The following is a 21,271-nucleotide window of genomic DNA, read 5'->3' as shown; positions in this document are numbered from 1 at the left end:
TTGAAGCCACAGACTCGGAGGTCAACTACCTGGTAAGCTCGTGTCACGTAGCTTTAGAAGCTACAATAGAAGAGATTACCTAGAGTTGGAAGATAGGTTCAGAGCATCTGGTAATTTGGACGTTACTCACAAGTAGAGGTGTCGCTTCGACAATAACTTCTTGACAAAAAGGTCAAAGTGGAAAGAGATCAGAACGAACGCTGTAAGTGAATGATGTGGCTGTGTAGAAAGGCCTAAAATATAGCCGTGAGAACGCGGTAAGCTGCTCAGTGTTGCAGGTGTCAAACTTTAAAATCTGTGCGAAGTGTCTTCCCACCTCCATCGGCCACTGGCCAGTATGACATCTTGTTGCCTCTACAGTCCGAAATACCGCACCCTACCGTGTCGCCTTTCACGAACGTATGAGGAGGTTTGTAATGTTTCGGGCCGAATGATATGTACGTTGAGTCTCGAAACATCGTGTTTGACAATTCGTCTTACGATGTTACTTGGTCGTTTAGATGATACTGTGTATATCGCGGTTGTTCACTGTTCATGCGTATGCTGAGATTTTACATAAATGCAGGTAGCATTACAAAGCTTGTAAGCACCCTTATGCCAACGCCAATCTTGCGCTCAGAGCTGGCCAGTATAAAAGGGACAGGTGAACACTAACAGCCCTCGCAAGTCTTCTACTCACTTCAGTTTTTACTTCCCAACCTATCAGTCATCATGTCGTCCCAGAAATCCAAGAAAATGACCTACGGCATGTCTTCCGCATCAGGGTGAGAAGCAGGAGCCGTCGCTTATGGCGTTCATAGTCCGTTTGGGCCAGTCCGGCCTCAAGGTCTCAAAGATTATCATGGCTTTGATGTCCTTTGGCGACTCCAGCTTTTCCCCCTGGCTGCTTCCTGAAGATGATTGCATTAAGTTCGTTAAGGCTGCGTACGTGAGATTTGATTGACCGTCTTCGATATGCGCCTTACCGTACACTGTTTAACGGTTTCTCAAGGTATGACGCCGGCATCCAGGCCTTTGACACCGCGAACGCATACTCCAATGGCAAGTCGGAGATCATGCTCGGCAATGCGATCAAACAGCTTCAGCTCCCTCGCGAGGAACTTGTTATTCTCACCAAGGTGAGACTCCAACAGCGCAGACCCTATAATCAGCGTGCTTACACTACCAAGCCCTACTTCCCGATTCCCAGCGAGTTCGGCAGGAACATTATGGCGGTCCCGGATCCTGACACGATCGGGTTTGTGAACCAGCATGGCCTTAGCCGCAAGGTATGCATCATTGACTTCTATGACTTTATGCGTCTCTGATAGCCCGGTTCAACTCAGCATATCTTTGACTCGGTGAAGGCGAGTCTCAAGCGTTTGCAGCTGGATTATATCGACGTCCTCCAGTGTGAGTGTCTTTGAGCTCCTGAAGCGGAGTGTAATGCTCACGAGAGAACTAGGCCACCGCTTTGACTACAATACTCCATTCGAGGAGACGGTGCGTCATTCACATGCACTGTAGGGTTTGAATGACGTGAATTTTGCACTACTCATTTGCACTGTTTATGCGTGAAATTTGCGTCCTTTCAGTGCAATTTTTGCTATAAACCGAGTTGCAAATTTTGCCGGGAAAAGTTAAGATTTTGCTTATCGATTTTGGGTACTCTAAGTGCAAATTTTGCCACATTTTAGTGCAAATTGGCCGGCATAGACCCCTTACCCTTAGATATTGACCAACCGGTATTCACGCATTCACGCGCCGTAAATCAAGCACACGACGATATATTGAGACGGTGACTACAATACAGGGATGGCGAGGTCCTAAATACAGTACACCATGGCATAGGTAACGCATAATGCCCAGGGAAGGTGGGGAAAAGTGGGGACGAGGAGAGGTGAGAGGTAGGATAGACCGGGGAGGGGACGGGTAAGGCCCCAACAGCACGTTGGTAGTAAGGACGGGGCAGGGCGCATATGACAAGTAGAGTATGGGGTGCTTACTTTAGTGCGGCAGTGGCGAAATGTTCTAAGACTGGGAGAGTGCAGCGTCAGCACATGCATCAGACGGGCAGCGAGAACAGAGCACTTACCATTATGGTTTGAAGAGCGCTCCGGCACGATGTACGGGCACAGAAGCGATGGTGACTGATGGAACGGGAAGGGGACGGAAAGGGGACGATGAAGGTGAGACGCGGAAGAAGGTAGAACTCAAGTGCGTCATAAGTGCCCACGCTTAGTCATCGATTCCCATCAGCACAGCCGATGCCACAATCGCGCTCCACTCCGCGAAGTCACAAAATTCGCATTGCTCTGTCAGGTATCCAAATCTGATTTGCACCATTTTGCTGCAAATCAATCGATTTGGGTACCGGTAGTGCAAATTTCGCATCAATCACTTTTCATAGTGGCATATGGAGTCTGACAAACTGATCAGTTCTGAATACGGTCTTAGATGCAAGCTCTCCACGACGTTGTACAGGCCGGATACGTTCGATACATCGGCATGAGCTCGTGCCATGCCTATCAGTGTACGTCGCTTACGTCCCTTCGCAGATCTAATCGCTGAATTTCTGGTGTGGTCCACACTATGCAGAGTACGCATCTTTTCGTCAACTATACATGTGAATTTATTAACTGTTTGTGCTATAGACTATGCTATCCAGAACAAGCTCACGCTGTTCATCTCGATGCAGAACCACTGCAGCTTGCTCTATCGCGAAGAAGAGCGCGAGATGTTCCCTACACTGAAGGTCAGTCCTGCCCTTATATGCGCGTAATCCCTCCTTAACTTCTCACTCCACATTGTTCTCAGATGTTTGGTGTTGGCTCCATCCTCTGGTCCCCACTCGCTCGCGGTCTGCTCTCACGTCCACGCGGAGAACAAACAAAGCGCGGCGAATCCGACCGCATGATCAAGATGCTTGGAGGGTCCGATGCTGCGCACCAGATCGTCGACCGCGTCGAGGAGATCGCGAAGAAGCGCGGGATCAACATGAGCCAGGTTGCGCTTGCGTGGACACTCGCCCAGCCGGGTGTCACGGCTCCTATTGTTGGCACGACGAAGCTGGAGAATCTCCAGGATTCCATTGGTGCGTTGATATTAGTCTGTGGATGTTGGTGGAGACAAGCGCTTATGAAACTACAGAGTCCGTTCACGTCAAGCTTACGGAAGAGGAGGTCAAGTACCTCGACGAGCCCTATGCTCCACAGCAAATCATCGGTCATAGTTAGATTATCTTGTATTCACCAAAGAATCATCGGCATGAGCTCCTGTTGAGCGAATCAATGTACGTCTTTAAACCCTTCTGATTCTTCGCATACTAACGCTTCGACGCAGTTCATGCCATGCAGAGTGCGTCCCAAACAAATATTTATGCCAGAAAATCGAAAGACTGACAGACAGCATTGCATACTATGCCATCCAGAACAAACTCACGCTGTTCATCTCGATGCAGAACTATTACAACTTGCTCTATCGTGAGGAAGAGCGCGAGATGTTCCCCACCCTTAAGGTGACCTCCTCAATCTGATTCTCTCAACGCCTTGGTCTTAATCATTACGCACAGATGTTCAACGTCGGCTCCATCCCCCGGTCCCCCCTCGCGGGCGGACAGCTGGCGCGTCCGCGCACGCGTGGCGAGCAGACTAAGCGCGCCGAATTGGACTTCCTGAGCAAGGTCGTCAGCCAGTCCGAGGCGGCTCACGCAATCATAGACAGAGTCGAGGAGATTGCGAGGAAGCGTGGCGTCAGTATGGGTCAGATTGCGATTGGGTGGATTCTTTCTAAGCCGGGGGTTACGGCGCCCATTGTCGGGTTTACGAAAGAAGAGAACTTGCGAGATGTTGTCGGTGGGTCTTTCTTCGTGTGTTTAGCTTGGACGAGTATTGACGCCAATGCAGAGGGTATGCATGTCACACTTGCGGATGAAGAGATTAGGTACCTCGACGAACCGTATGTGCCCCAGCAGACCATTGGGCACTTTGAGTGGTATGATAGTGGTTACGGCGCAAATATCAACATGCACATACACGAATAATATTGAGTTCCTCGACTTTTGGCCTTAATCGTTTATTCATTGTGTAAATGCTCTGAAAGAACTCCAGTATTCATAAAGAGCGTATGCACATACACAAATGTATTCAATATCACAGAGTCTTATTGCTACTAGCAAGTTCTTTCAATTGGGGCTGTTTCTGAGCTGTCCTGAAAATCGGACACGTACATACAATCAGAACGGATAGATTTGTAAGGACTGACTAAATATTAAGGTCGATCACCACATCTGAGTTCAACGTTCAGGATAGACATTTCGTTGGCCAATGTCGTAGAAACCTCAGATATCTGATTCGAAATGACGGCGATTTCCCGAGACGAACACCAAACTACTCATGTCATATGACACCTCTTCACCGTCATCTCCCGCGTTTGAACTCTTCATCAGGCCAAGGATCATTGATGGACCGATCATGGAAAGCTGAATATTCTTGAGAATACTGCAGATGCTATCTGACGCAGTTATCTAAAGGCGATTCAAATCAGCACAGATCGGTGTGTTTCTGTTCTTAAGCTAGGACAGTTACTTCAGCAGGATCAGTAGAAGGTATTCCACTAAGAATGTTGAAGAACATAGAAAAGAAGACGCTATACAAGCTTCGTTAGATCAGTTCTTGCTGTACAATGATGACACATACACAAAGAAATATATGAGGTTTTGGCTAATAAAAACTTCAGTAAGGTTAACAATTGATGGCAATGGGTGTTTCCAAAATGAAATGTGTAGACGGAAGATGGCGTGCCAGAGGACGAGAACAATCAGGATAACTTCATATGCCATCCATAAACTATTGGTCGTGGGAGTAATCCAAAACCTTGTAGTCACCGCATACGCTTTGAAGATGCTCTCGTCAGTTGTCGAGACAAGTTGGCGATTAAAACCACCTACTTGTTCTATTCAGGCCGAAGTTGAGCACAAACAAGAACACATTGCATGCGATCCCCATCCCTTGTGCAACAAAGAGACAAATGAGGAGGATTTTCAATAGTGCCTTTCTTCTTCCAAGAAACGCATATACGCGTGCGGTCATCACCCCTAGAACGTACTTGTTAGACCCCCGGCAGTTGCATCTCACCTCAGGAGTACCTTGCAGTAACATCGTATTGATAACGAGGATCAGTTCGAACACAAACCATATTCCCAAACCTAGAATTGAGGCTCCTTCATATGTTATCAACCCGGGAAATAGCAAACGACCTCTTACAGCTGAATAACAAAGAATTCAGGGAAATCCATGAGCCATGATTATTCAGAGTCTCAGTACATACGCCTCCGGATCGAGAGTGATAGTTCAGTAGGATTAACAAACTTGCGAGTCGTTGGTAAACTACTCACTTGGGTTGATAGGGAGTCTGCTGCAAAATCTTGGACTTCTTCTTATTCAGAACAAAGTTCTCACTATGTATGTAGAACGTACCAATCGCAAGTCTAAAATGAACAGGCTCAGCACTCCTCCGAAAGCCAACTTAACTGACTTACATTACCCAACAGATTCCGAAGTAGCGGAGCTAAGTGCATGATACCGTGTGGTGAGCATTGCGTCTCAAACATTTAAAAATAAAGAGGCTACCATCATATAGGTCAAAGACATCCCAGAGACGCGTCGAGACTATATTCATGGGTTATTCAGATTTCCATCAAGTTGATATTGCTTCCTTGCCCAAATTAGTTCCACCTTGAAGAGATAGATGAGTAATGCGGCTCAAAATGGCGACGCATTTGCATACTTCAAGTACAAAGTTTAATACTGAAACCAAGTATTGGGAATCAATGCGATATAAGCTCAGGTAATTTTATGTGTCGACATACCAAAATCATAGAAGCATAAACAGTATGCAGCAACTAGAATACCGATATCGCAAGCTGATGGATCCTATGCTGGCTCACTTGAGGCAGGAACATACCTTTAAAGCATTCCCCTTGATTGAATGTTGACATCCTGCAATTGTCACAGGTAGAATGAGAGAAAACTTTGCACGGTGGAGCGAAGCGGCTCTCTTGAATGTCTCTTGATTGAACGGGTGGTGCACGGAGCTCCAACACATACGCCTATAAATCTCTAGAAGCAACCTAGTCCGGCGAAGTAGGCTGGGATAGGCTGTATTAGTCGAGAAATTAGTGTGGTACATCAGTATACGCTCCCGTCTCATGAGCTACCGTTAGCTTACCGGTAGGATCTCTTGAGAAACTCCAGTCCAGTAAAAGTTTTGTGCCTTTCTTATATGCAAGCCGGTGTTTTCTTAATTCACCGATATCCTCGGAGCACTCCACCGGTAAATATTACCCGGAGAGTGATTCAATGATGGACTGTGGTAATGGGCGGATCTTTGGATCTTATTTGGTGCCTTTTCGATTCTCCACGTATACACAGCCAGAGCTACAATCTAATTCCGAAGTAAACAGGTGTTTGGGCTTAGAAAAAGATGATGTTGGACTGTGAACCACAAGAAATGAATGGACACCAAAGTAAACGGGCCCAATTGGAGGCTCCGGATTGGATTCGTGTTGAGCGTCACACTCATTGACGCGTCTGTTCAACTCAGAGCTGAAATCACCTTCAACGCAGAAGCAAAGCAGCGATGAACAATCCAAAAGCTGGAAAAGGTTTGTTCTCCCTCCGACTCTCACCTCCCTTGTCTCCCAGCCTTTCATCTGCGGCGCGTTCGGCGCCCCTCGCCGCCATCATATGTCTGTCAATAATTGGCTGGACAAGCACACGGACTCGAAAGGTGAGTATCTGTAGTGAAAGTCATACGCTCTGCCCATATAGTACTCCTCACACCAGTGCCCATCCGGAAATGAAAGATGGAGCAACAAGTGTTGTGGAGCCAAACACGAGGCATACAGGTGTCTCTTGCTCTAATTGGGAAATTGTGATTGTAAACGGATAGGCCGCTCACACACACTGACTCTGGAGGATGCATAAGAAACACTCGAAACTATTGGAACTAAGCAGCTCACAAGTGCCATCAGCAGAGCCGAAAAGTAGTCAGGTCATGCACGAGTTAGTTTCAAGCTGGTGGCTGTATTGCCTTTCCCCGACTGATAACACGCGAGGACGAGGACTAGAACACTGGATTTTGAATTATTCTGGTATTATTCCATGGAGTAAAGTAGAGCGAGTAGTTGCATTGCTTACACTCGAACTGAAAATCCCCTCGCGTTGTGTCATGAACCCCGTGTTATTATTGTAAATCGACATATGATCATGTACATCAACTTTCACCTTCTGTATATCACATAATTAGAAAGACATAAATGTAATTTTCCTCTATAAATATTCCGATATATCAAACGGTGATCCCTCTTCGCCAATATCCGTAACATTAACCTCCGATTGATAAAGCGGAACCATTCCTGCTGCTCTCAAATTATCCTTAGTAGGGACTTCTACAGACCGAAGCTTTGACTTCATAGACTGGTCGTGCTCGGAAAGCCATAAAATCTCGAGAATCCCTACGTCGTTGATGACTGGGTTTGTATCGCATTTTGATCTAGCGAAAAGCGCAGAGAGAATTATCATTACAGTAGATGAGACGAACGCAATGCAAAGCTAGAAAGTGATGATGAGTGACTTGCAAGGGGATTTTTCCATTGCTGGGTAAACTCACGGGAGCTAAATTGACCTACAAGAGACCAACAGTTGATGAGCATCCAGAAACCGCTTCCCTCAGAAAGTAGAAGAGACGAACGTTTAATCTCCAGACTAGAAGCAACTGCTGTGCCTGCGCCGTTCCTTGTTGTCGCTGAATTCCACCTTCAGCAAGCTCACCTGCTATAAAGATTGACCAGTTATTTTTAGGAGTTGTTTCTTTTAACATCAACGTAATTCTGCGTACCCGTCCAAATCATTTCCGCGGCCACTTGGGAAAGAGTGTTTTCGAAGTCGTTAACGCTGATTGACACGTTGGACCCCATACCTTCGTTACAATCCATCATGGGTTGAGTCTGGTTCTCGCCATTAACACCCAATAGTTGCATAATATAACTGCGAAGATCATTAGCAGCATGAAAAAATTGAGGAAGGTATCTACTCATCAACTATTGAAGTACTTGCTGTCATGGTATCGTTGAGATACATATACTCGAACGTAGAATCTGACGTGGTGAATCAGCAAGGGCGGTCATGAGTTTTTAATATGTCAGTATCACTTCCTGTCGTGCGTTATGTCTTCTGCACATACCCATGCTGACATGACGCTATTGTCCAACAGAGACGATAGAGTCATTCCTTCCAAAAGTCCTTGCCAGTCTCTGTATGGCCCATCATTTGCGCTTAACGGGTCTTTCTGAAGCGCATTTGTCTGCACGTTTACCGAAACGGGAGAGTTTGCGGAGGTCATTGAGCATAGAGCTATGTATACCTGTACAATTCTCTCTCCAACGCCACCCGTGTACCACGTGATTGGTAGGGCATAATCCGCGATGGACGAGGACGGCATGGTTGGGGAAACCGTGAGCGTGTACGCAATTAGACTCTGAAAGCGTTTATTAATCCAACGCCAAACTATAAAGCACATGGATAAGTAAAAACCACGTACATTTTCATCTTTATGAGAGAACACTGATGACATTACATCGGATAAATCATAGTAATTTTGTGTCTGGCCTGCACCTTCACCAAAAAAGCCACAAAATTAGTACACTTTGCATCCGTGTATATTCATGAGTATCGCAAAACCCACAGGGAAGCTGAAAAGCAACTTGGGAAAAATTCATTTCACCCGTAGAGTAATCCAGCTCCCAAGATGAGTCGTTACTCCAAAACGACAAGGACATATTAGCCTTTGGAATGAGCCCACAGTCAAAGCCAATTGTGGTTGCGTTCAACTGTGCTGTCCCAGTGGCAGGGTTTGGCTGCTGGAAAGTGTCATACAAGGTTGCATTATCAAGACCTTGGGTATTGAACGTATTTAGTTTCCCTAAATTAGAGACGAGAGAAGTGATTGTCTGCCAATCCACGTTTTGCATCTCCGAGAACGTCGAAGAACTAGGCCAAGCTATCAAAGTCGGCACATTTGTGACCTCGGTTTGGTTGAAAGGCGTGAGCGACATAATACTCCCGCTAACGACGTGAAGTGACATGATAGATGCCGAGTAGACCGCGATAATTGCAGAAGAAACAATACCGGCAGGTCTGCGAATGTTAGCCCACAGCCCCATCAATGCACTGCCCAAGCCAAACCATGCGCTCGAGGCGTCGGCGAGCACCGTGAGTTTTTGCCGGCGGCGAATCACATTTAGCATACCAAGACGCTGGGTTATTGCCACCAGAATCGTCGAGTAAAGCTGATTGTGACAGGCAAGAGTTAGCGTTCATCCAATTCCCCCAGTAGACAAAATGAGACGCGCACGGTATAAAACGCTTGGAGACATACGCTCAACGCTGTAGAGATCCTAGAGTTGTTTCCAGTTATGGGGACCATCATTCGGTGGTCCACGGATCCAGCACGCAATGCAAACAAGATAACATGCAGAGCAAATAAGGTGACGTGTAGAAAGCTGCAGAGATGCCCGAGAGTTGCAATGCTCATCGCATATACAGCCACGTCGGAGCGCTTCGGGCGAACACTAACGTCTTCTTTGGTGGCACTTGGTGTAACATTACGAAAGAAGTTTCCTATAATAAACGAAAGATGAGCCTAAGCGCGCATTATTGGGCGAAGAACTATATACGCAAAGGTAACCAAGGCTTCTCTGACGCTTGGTCGGACCAATCTTCTTCCGATCGACGGTTTGGATATAGCGGAGCAAACGCTGATACTGTCTCCAATGATTCATTACTACCTCCTGGCGAAGACGCAAATTTCTCCCCCATACGCAGTTGATCAAGATGGCTGAGACTTTCAAGGAGGACGGGGGACGAGGTTTTAAACTCTCCTTTCTGATCTTTTATAGCCTTCTCAAATGTTTCTATGGACGAAGTAGTGAAGACCCGCCATGTTCTGATGGATGGCGATGACGTTGGAGATTGGCGATGTGCGTGTCCACGTCCGTGTACCTTCATTGTGTAAGTATATCAGAAATCACTCCAGTTGCTGATTGAAAAAGCTGATGCGCTGATCGAGCGAGCGACTTACACAGGTATTTTGATGATGATATCGACGCGTTGAGTACACTGGTATAGCTCTAGGATCAACTCAACATGGAGTCTTGAATGACATAGGATCATTGACAGGTGGAAAAGAAGACAAAGATGAGGCTGTGTCAAGAAGTGTAAGGATGCGAAACATCACAGAATATGGCGAATGTGAGACTAGTTACTTTGGACCGGGGAGGGAAAAGAGTGCTAGCGGTTGGCCAGCGGTCTCAGCTGCACGGCAGCCCCTATCCCTCTCGCGCCGGGAGCTGCCGGCCCGGCGGGGACGAGATGTTTGCGACAACGTCTGCGCCCATCAGCGGCGCTTGTCACCGCCAGTCACAGCGTCAACTTCAACGTCTCGACACACATTCATCATCGTGTATTCGCCTTCCTATCCCTAAAAATCCCATTCGCGCTGTTTGAACGATACGCCCGCCGAACGTTCCGCGCCCTTTGAATCAGGTCGGGTCGAGGCTCGAGAGTCGGCATTGGCGTTTACATAAAACGGCTGCAGGTCCGCCTGCCTCGCGACGTCCACGACGCTTCAGGTTTAGAGTTTCCTCGTTCTTTGGGCGCTTCACTGCATCGCCTGTTGTGACATACCCGGCCGACAACGGATGGAGCTGAGGTCGTCGCGTGTCTCGTGCGTTGTGAATACGTCTCGGGCGCAGGTGCGTTACGACATGGCTTGTGTTCGTGCGGTGGCTCAGCGCTCATGTTCTGCCCTTCCTTAGACGCACTGTCTGGATACTGTAGAAAGGCGACGACGGCGTGTATGTGTGCTGGTCTGTGTTGTTCGAGTGTCGAGTCGAGAGAAGCGGGAGAGGTGGAGGTTGTCTGTGGCGTTCTGCCTTTGGTCACGGTTGCTTGACTGCGCCCTCGTTGAGGAGTCACTCCGCTTTAGGACCCTCATGTCACCCTCGCGTCTCTTCCTCTTTCCGTCCCTCTCGTCGTCACCGCCAGGCCAGCGGCAGGGCCCTGCCACGTGGATGACATCACACACGCCTCGACCCCTGGTTGCAACTCCAAGTCGCAGGCCCAACGGCTCCAAGAAGCTTAGCAGGGTTCCCCATCTGTCTCCTTCCCTCCTCGAAGCGGACGCTCTTGGTGGGTGGTGGAACTTGCCTTACTCATAGAAAGAAACATACCGGCCTGCCCTCGCCCGGTCTCGGTCTTCGGTGCTGCCTCTAGGTCCTCATAATCGCCCTCAATCACCTCACTGTGCGGAGATGATCGATGGGCAAATGCGTGTATGCGTCGGAACCAAGGGTTATTACGGTGGGTGTGACATTGACAGTGCGGCGGAGGGGCTGAGCGGAAGGATGCTGTGCTGACGACTGCGTGTGTCGCGTGCCGTGTGCCGTGCGTTGTTCTCTCGTTCATTCATATGCTGCCGGGTCCCTGACATGCGTTGGGGCAGGTATATATGGGGAGTGGACGCAAGGCGTCGTGCACGACTGGGTTACGACTTGCCCTGCGACCTACCACTGCTTCACTCAGGAGCCTCTCTGAAGACGAGAACGACGAGCGATGAACTTCTGTATGTCCCCTCCTGGTCCTCTTGTCATCAATTGCTAACACCTCTCCCCACCGCACGCTCACTGCGCAGTCACACGCAAAGCGTCCGTACTCCCGCCCGACTGGCCCTCGCCGCTACACAATAAATGCTCGTCGCGCAAATGCCGACACGCGAACCCGCCGCAGGTCGCTCCCGGGACATACCGCTGCACCGGCGTGCCCGGCGGGTTCTTCTGCGAGGGGACATACAAGGTGTCCACGAAGAAGGCGCGGGAGGCGATGAGCGCTGCTATGAATCCGGCGGGGAGCGCGAGGCAGGTCGGGGGTGTCAAGGAGCGGGACGGGCGGAGGGATATGGGGAGGGAGCGGGATGTGGGGATGGTGGCGGCTGTGGCGGTGGAGATGGAGCGCGAGCGGGAGAGGAGGGATAGCAGGGCGAGGGAGGGGTGTGTGCCGGGTGCGCGGGCGAGGCGGGAGATGCAGGATTATGAGAGGGTCGAGGGGAGCTATGAGGCGCAGGGGCGGTCGGCCGTGAGGGCGAGTGGGGTGCGTGGCCTGCCGGGTGGATACGAGCGTGGTCGGTATGGGTCGACGACGCCGACTTCGTCGGGTACGACGTCTTCGGAGTCTACTCGTGGGCGGTTTGATTCGACGCCGGCCCCGCGGTATGGGCAGGGGTACGCTGGGTCGGTCAAACCGGAGCGGTTCCCCTTTCCTGGGCAGTATCAGCAAGGAGATGGGCAGCGGCAGGCTGCGGGTGCGGGGAGGCAATCTGTGCAGTCGTCCGCGGGGTATCCGCCACGGATCAGGCGGCCGTCGACGGCGCAGAAGGAGGAAGAGCACCGGGTGGACGAGGCGATGATGCGGAGGCATCCCGAACAGCAGATTCGGCCGAGGTGGTGAGTCGCTTTGTAGCTGTTGCATTCTATGTATGGGGCTAATACGCGGTTCAGGATATGAGATATGTCGTTCTCGGTGATGTACGATCTATATGGTGCTGCATGTTGTTTCACGGTCTCGTCGATGTCGCTACACTGCATTTACTCTAGACTCATGGACTAATTTTATGTTTACACCTGCCTGTGTTACACTAGATGTCTGTATATGAATGTTATATATGTATCCGTAGTCTCATAAAACGGGGTGAGTGAGTAGGAGCATGATTATTTGCTAGACAGGGGCTATTGAGGGTATTGTGCGAGGGTCGGAAGCGAGACCCGGAGACGAAAGGAGGTTTCCTTTTATGGGTGGAGTCTTCCGGTTCTTACCACTACACGCTCAGCGTTTACATGTCGCCTTTTCCCATTCCGTCCCACACCAGCAGGCCATCCTGCAATAGACAAAACGTACGTAAAACAGACTGGATATGGTGTGCGTGGATGCTGACCGAGGAGCAGAAGACGCGCATTTGTTACCCGAGTGAGCAGCCGCCGGCGCGTCGAGATTCGGAGATTATAGGACAGAACGGAGAGATTCGTTTGGCTGAGAATAGACAGCGAGGTGGGTTTGACTCCTGCTGTGTTTCTTTCGCTGACTGGCGGGTGAAGACGGAGAAGTGACAGTGGACGATCGAGAGTGCTGATATGCCGTACCCGATGCCAGTCTCGGCCCACGCCCCTCAGCCCCACTTCCCCGCATTTCCCATATCCCAGTCATCTGCACACCAGTCCTCGTCTGCACGCCCCTCGACCAGCTCGTCCAACAACAACAATGCTGCCTCCACCTCAGCTGCACCGCCGTTCAAGGCACCCGCACACAAACACGCCCACCACCTCCACTCCATCCCTCCACGCGAGAAGTCCACCCGCACACTCATCGTAGACCACATGCTCTGGGTCCACGCACGCACCCGCTTCGCCCAGGCCCGCGCAGAGCTCGGCATGGCAGACCGCACCGGCGGGCCCTCCGCCCCCGCCTACCGCCATCGCGAGCGCCCCGAGTCCTACGACGAGGAGGACGAAGCCATGAGCGACGGCGAGCCCGTGCACAATCTCAAAGCGCGCGAGGGCGGCCCGGATCATCCTTATAACGAGGACGAGGCGACCAGACACGAGAAGCAGGATCTCGTCCTCGCCCGCAGTCTGCGTCTGAGAGCCGAGGGCCTGGAGAAGGTCGTGCATTCGATGCTCGACCAGCCGCCCCCGATTATACACCCGATCATGGACGACGACGCGGGGCCGGGCCCGTTGGCGTCTCCGCCGTCCTCGCCCAAGCTCGCTGCCGCAGGCACGGGCGGGTCGTCGTCCCCGAAGAGACAGTACAATGGGGGACTATTGGCGCAGACGCCGCACCCGCACACGCTGCCGAATGGTGTCAGGCTCCGGCTGGCGCTGGGCACCGTGATCAATGACCTGTTTGCGAGGCAGGCGCCGCCGCCGCCGTATAGGCATCATCACCATCCTACGCCGATTAATATCAGCTCGACTGCGTCCGATGGGCCGACGCCGGGCAATTCGCCCGTTATGCAAAAGATGAGTACGCCCGGGTCGTACAGAAGTCCGTCGACGTCGGGATTTGCGGGTACGCCGGGGGCGGCAGAAGGCTCGAGAGGAGGAGGGGGCAGCGGTGAAGTGTTACCACCGTCGTTGCAGGTGTTGTCGGTTATTAGTGCGGGTCCTGTGGGGACGCATCTGGAGACGAGTTCGCCGAGGGGCGGCATGGTGAGTACTTTAGTTTATTTCACCGTTGTCCTTGCTTTTCCGTCATGGTTCGGGCGCATATATGCACCCAACTCATTCCACGTCTACACTACGCTCTTTATACCACCTCTTCGCTACCTTTAACACCGAACGCATACTGACTTATTACACCCCTCCCAGCACCCCTACCACTCCACAAGCACAACCCCCAACCCCGCTTCCACTCCCGCCCCCAACACACCCACCGTCCCCGTCCCCTCCGCACGCGTCCGCGCCCTGTACGAAGCCGGCGCCGACCCATCCACCGCCAACTCCCCACCTGCCTTCCGCTGCCCGCGACACCTGCACCAGGGCTGCGAAATCTGCGTCGAAGCGAAGCAGCCCGTGCGCCCCGTCGGCGGGCCCGGGCGCATGCGCGGGCTCTCGCTCTCCTATGTGAGCGACTCGGGGAGGGGAAGGAGCACGGGTATGGGCGGGTATGGAGGCGGTTTTGTGCATGGTGGCACTGGATCTGGAGCTGGAATGGGCGGCAGCGGGCTGGGTGTCGGTGCGGGCGATGCGCCGCCTGGGGGCGGGATTACGGGGTGGCAGGACGGGAGCGGGATCGGGAGTGGGTTGGCGAGGCCGGGTGTGCATGGGAGTGTGTTGAGGAGGAAGAGTAAGTGGCCGCAGGGGGATCCGGAGGGCGAGGGCGCGGGGGGTGGTGGCGCGGGTGGCGCTTCTGGGGCTGCTGGCGCCGGCGCTGGTGGGGGTGGGAATGGGGGTGCAGGGGGCGGAGGTACGGGAGATGCTAAGGGAGGCGGGACGGGCGCGGGCAATACGCGTATCGCGGAGCTTGTTCCGCGGTTTGTGAGGCTCAGCGCGCTCGTGGCGATGGAGCTCGGCCAGGAGCTCAAGGACGGGGAGTACACCGCCGAGTCGTCGGGTTGGATCAATATTTCCTCTGGGGCCTCGTCGGCCGGGGGTCATGGTCATGGTGTCCCCGTCACGCCCACGCCGACGTACGCCGCTTTACCCGGAGCGGGGACGCCTGGCGGCGGCGGGGCGAGGCGCAACAGGAGCCAGAGCATCTCACAATACGCACGGCCCGGCAACCACAATCAAAATCAAACGCAAGACCAGCAAAACGACGAGCAAGCCATCCCGCTCCGCCCGAGCAAAGAGTGGTACGCGCTCTTCGCCGGGCTGCTCACGCGCGCCGCGCTCGAGGGCTACCTCACCGGCGGCTGGCGCGGTCTTGCGCCCGTCGAGTGTCTGCTCAGCGTCGGGCTCGGGCTCGGCGGCGAGGACGCGTCTGGGTATGGGCCGTCGAGCGGGGTGTCGCCTGCGCCCTCTGGTCCTGGCCCGACGGCGGGGATGGCGGCGGGCTACAGCCAGAGTGGGTTCGCGCAGGGGTGGTTCCCTGAGGGGCTGCCTGCTGCGTGGCGTGCTGCTGTTCCTGGTGGTGGACGTTCGGCTGCTGCTGGACCTGGCACCGGGACTGGCACTGGCACTGGAACGGGCACGGGGACGGAGGAGAGCACGGAGCGGGGCGAGGATGATGAAGATGGGCGGAGTGGCAGTGGGAGCACTAGCGAGGAAGAGGAGGCGGACCGCGCGTTCGAGTGGTTTGATCCGGATGAGCTGCCTAGTCTGAAGGCGGCGACGCGGATCATGTTTCCGTCGCTCCAGAGTGGGGGTGCGCAAGGCCAGGGGCAGGGGCAGGGGAAAGACGGGGCGGAGAGGGAGTTTGCGGAGGAGATGGGGGAGCGGTTGAGGAGGGTACGTTTGTTCTTTGTTTCATTCTTTGGTTCTGCTCCGCTTTTTTCCTCGATGCTGATTATGGACTGTGGATGCACGCAGTTCTATGCGATTCCACAGCGCACGCCGGATCTGTCGACGCACATGGAGGACCTCGCGTGGCATTACCCTGCTGAGCCCGTCGAGCGCGCCGCGCTGCGGTTCTGCGAGGCGATCGCGAAATGGAGGGGCAGGCCCGAGCTCGAGACGGTGCGTTCCTCGCTTTCCCTCTAAGATTATAGTGAAACAAAAAGAAAGAAGCTGACATGGTCGGCCGTTTGTTTACAGTACAAAAAGCGGCACAAAGACGTGCCCGCCGCGATCACGATCGAGTCGCTCGTGCACTCGAACCCGACGTCGCCCACGTCGAACGCGTTCCCGCCGACATCAGCGACGAGCATCGCCGCTGCGGCTGAGGCTGCGCAGCGCCAGCGCGAGAGAGAGCGCCCGCCGATCGAGCGGTATTTCACGCTCCCATCGCCTGCGTCTGAGCGGGAGCGGGAGAACGTCGGTGGGAGAAAGAGGCGGAGGAGCACGGACGAGGGGGACCGGTACGAGGGCGGGAGAGGTGTGCGGCCCGGGCAGGCGGTGGCGTAGCTTTGTGGTTTTGGCGGTTGGCGGTGGCGGCCCGGGGAGGCGCACAGGAGTTTGTGATTGCGATTGGTTTTGATCGTACGTTCGCCATGTGATGCGCCGCATCATATGCATTTCTGTTTGCTCATGTTTTTTTTTTCGTTCCAGGACTAGCTTCGCTTTCGTTTTGTTCATATTTATGCACTATTTTTTCTTCCTACCGTTTAGAGGTATTTATTTCCTGCACATGCCTTTTTGCGACTTTTTTCTCGGTTGATGTTATGCTCGTGGATACCTTACATGCATTAGCTTCGGCTTCCAAAAATCTTCACGTTCGTGTGAGCGTGAGCACGGATCACTGTAGTCCCCAGCCATGTGTTCGGGCTCTCGTGGCATTTCTTGCGGCGTTCTAAGGATGACGGTTTATGCTAACTAAATAGGGGCAAGCACAGTTGCGGCTCTGAGCCACCTACAGGCGTCTACGCACACGTACAGTCCAAACCCGGGTCCCAACGTGCGTATCGAACATTCCCAAACACGCCAGTGGCGCATCGGAAGACTGATAAACACCCGGTTTATACAGTACATCGGTATTGTGTGTTCCTATGTATGGTCGCGTTGGTCGATGTCCCGTCAAATGCCGGTCACGGGTGGGTTTGGTGCACCCACAAGACGTCACGCCACGCGAATGGTACGAGTTCTAGTTCGCTTCGGAAGTGTGCGCTGACACCTCGGTGTACTGCGAGAATTTAGGTGCGGCGCTGACAGACTGCCAGACGATCGCTTGCATTTCTTTTTCGACTATTTGCGTGTCCATTATAACGGACTGGTGGCGGGCTAGCGGTACTTGTTTCCTGCGATTGCGAGGACAGAAGGCGCCACTGTGTGCACACCAGCGCTAATCGCATGGTATCATGGTATAAAGGCGAGCGGGGCGATTCAGCTCTTGCCATAATCCTGCCGTGGCTCGCTCGTCACAGTATGGGACTACCTGCATTCAACTTCACCCCAGCTTCAAATTTGACTTTGATCTCTAATGCGAGCCTATTGATGCCCGTGCTTGGATACTCGGTTTCCCTGCGCGTTATCGGCTCTGTTATGGCAGCTGCGATCCTCGTCATCGCTCGTCGATATTTACGTAAGCGACGTGCAAACCCTGCTGGGCTCCCGCTGCCCCCGGGTCCACCGCGTCTGCCGCTCGTGGGCACGCTCGGGATCAACATTGGTGCGCCATGGTTGACCTATGCGGAGTGGGGAAAGACGTTTGGTGCGTTCGGTGCTGTTTGCTCTATCATTGCCGGGCTAGGCTGATGGGTTATGGCGGGAAGGTGACTTGATCTACCTCGAAATCCTTGGCATGCGCCTCCTCGTCATCAACTCGGACGCGATCGCGAAAGAGCTACTCGATAAGCGCGCGGCGACGTATTCGGACCGGCCGCAGGTGCCGATGGTTACGCTGTACTCACCCTTTCTAACACTCCGTGGACGTTATGCTAACACCGGGTGCAGAATGGGTTGGGAATTCAATGTTGGCTTCTACAACTACAATGATCACTGGCGGAAGCATCGGCGCGCCATGCACAATGTTCTCAAACCCGACTCAATCAGGTCGTATAGGCACCTCCAGACGGCCAAGGTACATGTACTTTTGCGCAACCTACTTTGCGCACCTGAGCGCATGGAAGCGCACCTGCGGACGTGGGTCCTCAGTTTCTTATTTATGGACTGAAAGCAGGCGTGCTCATGGGCAATCACAGATTCACAGCGTCGACGATCATGATTGTTCTGTATGGATACGAGATCGCACCTCAAGGTGACCGATTCGCGGAGATCGCGGATACGGCGAGCGAGATGCTTACAAACTCGTTCTTCCCTGGAGCGGCGCTCGTTAATGCCTTACCCTTCTGTGCGTCTCTTATCCTCCATTCATCCTCAACTACTAATGGGAAGAGATGAGAATAGTGCGGCATCTCCCATCGTGGTTCCCTGGTGCGGGGTTCAAGCGATATGCGAACATCTGCAGAGCAATGACGCGAGAGATGCGTGATGCGCCTTACGACTTCGTGAAGAAGAACTCGGTGAGCTGCAGTTTATTCTAAGATACATGTTAAAAACGTCTAACCTTTCGAAGGCTGACGGTACAGGACAGCACTGCATCGTACAAGAGATGATTGAGAACGGGGAGGAGGTAGACGTCATCAAGTCTGTCGCAGGGACGAGCTATGCAGGTAAGTTGCATCTTCAGTTCGGTCATAAAAACACATGTTTTGATCGCTCAAACGCTTCTCAGCCGCCGTCGAAACGGTGAGCATCTGATTTGATACTTGGTGAAAAGCTGGCTCATCCCGTTTAAAGTCGTCGTCGGCTATGTCAGCATTCATGATGGCTATGGTCCTCTTTCCTGAAGTACAGGCAAAAGCACAGGCGGAGCTGGACTGCGTTACGGGCGGTGAACGCCTACCCACATGGGAAGACCGCGAGTCACTCGTGTATATTGAGGCACTTTATCGGGAGGTGTTGCGATGGTGTCAGGTCACTCCGCTCGGTACGTCCTTTCGAGCGACTTGGAAATGACAAGGCTTATCAATCGCCACTGGGAAGGGGTGCCGCATTTAACCAAGGAAGATGACGTGTATGATGGGTACTTTATCCCAAAAGGTGGGCCGTGGTTTCGATGAGATTCATAGACCTCTTTTCCTAAGGATGGTTTTCATTCCAGATACCTTCGTTTTTACGAACATCTGGTAAGGACATCGCAGGACGTGATCTCATTCTATTCTTACGACAACAGGGCCATGACTCATGATCCACGAGTGTACCCTGAACCTATGCGCTTCATGCCGGAGCGCTTCCTCACGCAAGACGGGAAAGCACTCACGGATGATACCGCACAGCAGCAGTTTGGCTATGGACGCCGGTGAGCTTCACTACTTACTTTAGACGGGTTATCAGGTGGCTTATAAGTGATGGCTACTTTAATAAAAGGATCTGCGTCGGGAAGTTCCTCGCAGAAGCGGCCATCTGGATTACAATCGTGAATGTACTTGCGTGCTTCAAGCTTGCCAAGGCCAAGGACGAGAAGGGTAAAGATATTGACTTTGAGCCGGAGTGGACGCCTGGGGTTATCATGTGCGTGATCCATCGCTATGCGGTAAGACACAACCCGAAGCTGATGGTCCTCTACAGACATCCGAAGGAGTATCCGTTCCATGTCGCACCAAGGTCCCCGCATGCTGCGGAACTCGTTCAGATGACAGAGGGATAAGAGTGAGAGCCCACTCGCCCATGTGTACAAGGACACTACGGACACCAGCAACTTACAAACTGTAGTATATTGTGCTAATACGTTCATCAGAGTGTGCTACTCAATTTCACGCAGGATATCAAGAAGCCACGGGAACAATGGAGACGCATCTTATGAGATGAATAATTTAGCATTAGCCCACGGGGCCTGATTTGATTGGAGGGAGATGTCTCAAGACCCTGGTACTGTTCAGTAACCTTTTTGACATCGTCCTTAGTCCCGATGCTTTATGTTAGACAATCCGCACATGTACAAATTGGCATTGAGTTATTTGTACAGTCAGACGGAACACGGTCAAAGCAAAGCTAACGAGGGAACATTAAACTAACTTTACACCGAGGTAGAAACGCTCACCGTTGGCCCTGTTGTATCTATAGCAATGCTTTACGCGCACAAATTCCAATTGCCTACCTGTTCTACTATAAATGAAGTTAATTATCCTAAAGTATTCACACCAATACAAGACCACTGGTGACGTGGTATTGAGTACTAAGACCCTCAATTCCAGCCATTTAAGTATCGAAGCAGCACTCGGGAAGTGAGTTTTTTTTTTGACATGAAGTTCTCCACCATGAAGTGCGTTACGTATACGATCGATAATTACACCAAAGAGCCCTTCAGCGTTAGGTCATGTTTACAAATCATCCTTCACACATTGTTTCATCCTCTCTCTCGTTTTGCTTACGAAGGTCGAGCATCATCCACGGTCCGACCATGGTGTTAAATCCAAACTCTACAGCAAACAACACGTCAGTCAACGGAGTCGACTTTCAAACGGCCGACGTTATTAGTGACTGGTCCCTACTGGTCGGGAAAAAACGTTGTGGCTCACCGATTGAAGCGAAGGTGCCTCTGTCACAGCCGCGATGAGTAAGTCGACGAGAGCCCTGGCACACATGCGCGTCAGGATAGTTTCGATAGTTGGTCAACGGGCAGCACGTACACAACAAAGTATATCAGGTTGTCTCGAATCATTAAGGTCATCAACATTCCAGCCGTGCAAGTTGGAGAACTCCAACGGCACTCCTTGAGATGCTTTACCGCATGATGAAGAGCAAACCCGCAAAGCACGGCTTCAAACCCTAGCATTGCCCCGCAGCCTAACGGATATGACCAGGTTCGGTGCCATGGGAGGTGATAAACGCAGACACTCGTTCCGGAAACTTGTTGCACAGCTATGTATGTAGCTTAGAGTCTTCCCGGGAATAATCTGTAATAGTAATAGTAACTTACAAGCGAGTCCATCGCGGGCGGAAAGGAGGGAGAACATTGAAACGAAGTTGAGCGAGTGTGCGACTATGAAGCATACTGAAAGAAATATCAGGATTCCCCTCCTT

At 52.2% G+C, this 21,271-nt stretch overlaps 5 protein-coding genes across 5 annotated transcripts; 3 read left to right on the top strand and 2 right to left on the bottom strand.

The window, feature by feature from the left end:
- Positions 1-787: 787 nt before the first annotated feature.
- Positions 788-3,215, top strand: CONPUDRAFT_49609 (Aldo keto reductase; the record flags this gene model as incomplete). The annotated part of the gene is made up of 9 exons (XM_007767059.1): positions 788-924; positions 992-1,118; positions 1,170-1,268; positions 1,326-1,392; positions 1,445-1,482; positions 2,437-2,512; positions 2,634-2,734; positions 2,797-3,073; positions 3,130-3,215. 9 exons carry the CDS (start codon positions 788-790, stop codon positions 3,213-3,215), a joined length of 1,008 nt encoding a protein of 335 aa, XP_007765249.1.
- A 4,880-nt stretch (positions 3,216-8,095) lies between these two features.
- On the bottom strand, positions 8,096-9,820 carry CONPUDRAFT_142299 (uncharacterized protein; the record flags this gene model as incomplete). Its single annotated transcript, XM_007767417.1, has 7 exons — positions 8,096-8,137; positions 8,224-8,343; positions 8,404-8,517; positions 8,581-8,654; positions 8,725-9,328; positions 9,418-9,659; positions 9,754-9,820. 7 exons carry the CDS (start codon positions 9,818-9,820, stop codon positions 8,099-8,101), a joined length of 1,260 nt encoding a protein of 419 aa, XP_007765607.1.
- A 1,623-nt stretch (positions 9,821-11,443) lies between these two features.
- Positions 11,444-12,760, bottom strand: CONPUDRAFT_80306 (uncharacterized protein). The gene is made up of 4 exons (XM_007767270.1): positions 12,593-12,760; positions 11,731-12,538; positions 11,542-11,661; positions 11,444-11,483 (listed from the first exon to the last, which is right to left on the bottom strand). Exons 1-2 carry the CDS (start codon positions 12,677-12,679, stop codon positions 12,365-12,367), a joined length of 261 nt encoding a protein of 86 aa, XP_007765460.1. The 5' UTR covers positions 12,680-12,760; the 3' UTR covers positions 11,444-11,483; positions 11,542-11,661; positions 11,731-12,364.
- Positions 12,761-12,943: 183 nt separating this feature from the next.
- CONPUDRAFT_163005 (uncharacterized protein) lies at positions 12,944-16,950 on the top strand. The gene is made up of 7 exons (XM_007767416.1): positions 12,944-12,985; positions 13,037-13,139; positions 13,187-14,299; positions 14,459-16,039; positions 16,121-16,267; positions 16,346-16,729; positions 16,799-16,950. Exons 3-6 carry the CDS (start codon positions 13,223-13,225, stop codon positions 16,652-16,654), a joined length of 3,114 nt encoding a protein of 1,037 aa, XP_007765606.1. The 5' UTR covers positions 12,944-12,985; positions 13,037-13,139; positions 13,187-13,222; the 3' UTR covers positions 16,655-16,729; positions 16,799-16,950.
- A 730-nt stretch (positions 16,951-17,680) lies between these two features.
- CONPUDRAFT_150732 (CyP450 monooxygenase) lies at positions 17,681-19,895 on the top strand (the record flags this gene model as incomplete). Its single annotated transcript, XM_007767415.1, has 13 exons — positions 17,681-17,897; positions 17,959-18,088; positions 18,140-18,328; positions 18,388-18,536; positions 18,593-18,708; positions 18,762-18,858; positions 18,921-18,934; positions 18,986-19,175; positions 19,232-19,288; positions 19,350-19,374; positions 19,422-19,547; positions 19,616-19,759; positions 19,817-19,895. The coding sequence occupies 13 exons, from the start codon at positions 17,681-17,683 to the stop codon at positions 19,893-19,895; spliced, it is 1,533 nt and encodes a 510-aa protein (XP_007765605.1).
- Between the last annotated feature and the right edge of the window lie 1,376 nt (positions 19,896-21,271).

The sequence above is a fragment of the Coniophora puteana genome, assembly GCF_000271625.1.
Source record: "Coniophora puteana RWD-64-598 SS2 unplaced genomic scaffold CONPUscaffold_3, whole genome shotgun sequence".
NCBI classification, from domain to species: Eukaryota; Fungi; Basidiomycota; class Agaricomycetes; order Boletales; family Coniophoraceae; genus Coniophora; species Coniophora puteana.
Note: the sequence above shows the minus strand (reverse complement) of the source record. Positions and strands in the feature narration are given on the sequence as shown.

Bases quoted from the DNA above. Each gene is read 5' to 3' on its own strand.
- CONPUDRAFT_80306 (XM_007767270.1), bottom strand. From the start codon at position 12,679: ATGCAGTGTAGCGACATCGACGAGACCGTGAAACAACATGCAGCACCA. The intron at 12,539-12,592 runs CTGAACCGCGTA...AAAGCGACTCAC, and splicing joins AGAACGACATATCTCATATC to CACCTCGGCCGAATCTGCTG.
- CONPUDRAFT_163005 (XM_007767416.1), top strand. From the start codon at position 13,223: ATGCCGTACCCGATGCCAGTCTCGGCCCACGCCCCTCAGCCCCACTTC. The intron at 16,040-16,120 runs GTACGTTTGTTC...GGATGCACGCAG, and splicing joins TGGGGGAGCGGTTGAGGAGG to TTCTATGCGATTCCACAGCG. The intron at 16,268-16,345 runs GTGCGTTCCTCG...GTTTGTTTACAG, and splicing joins GCAGGCCCGAGCTCGAGACG to TACAAAAAGCGGCACAAAGA.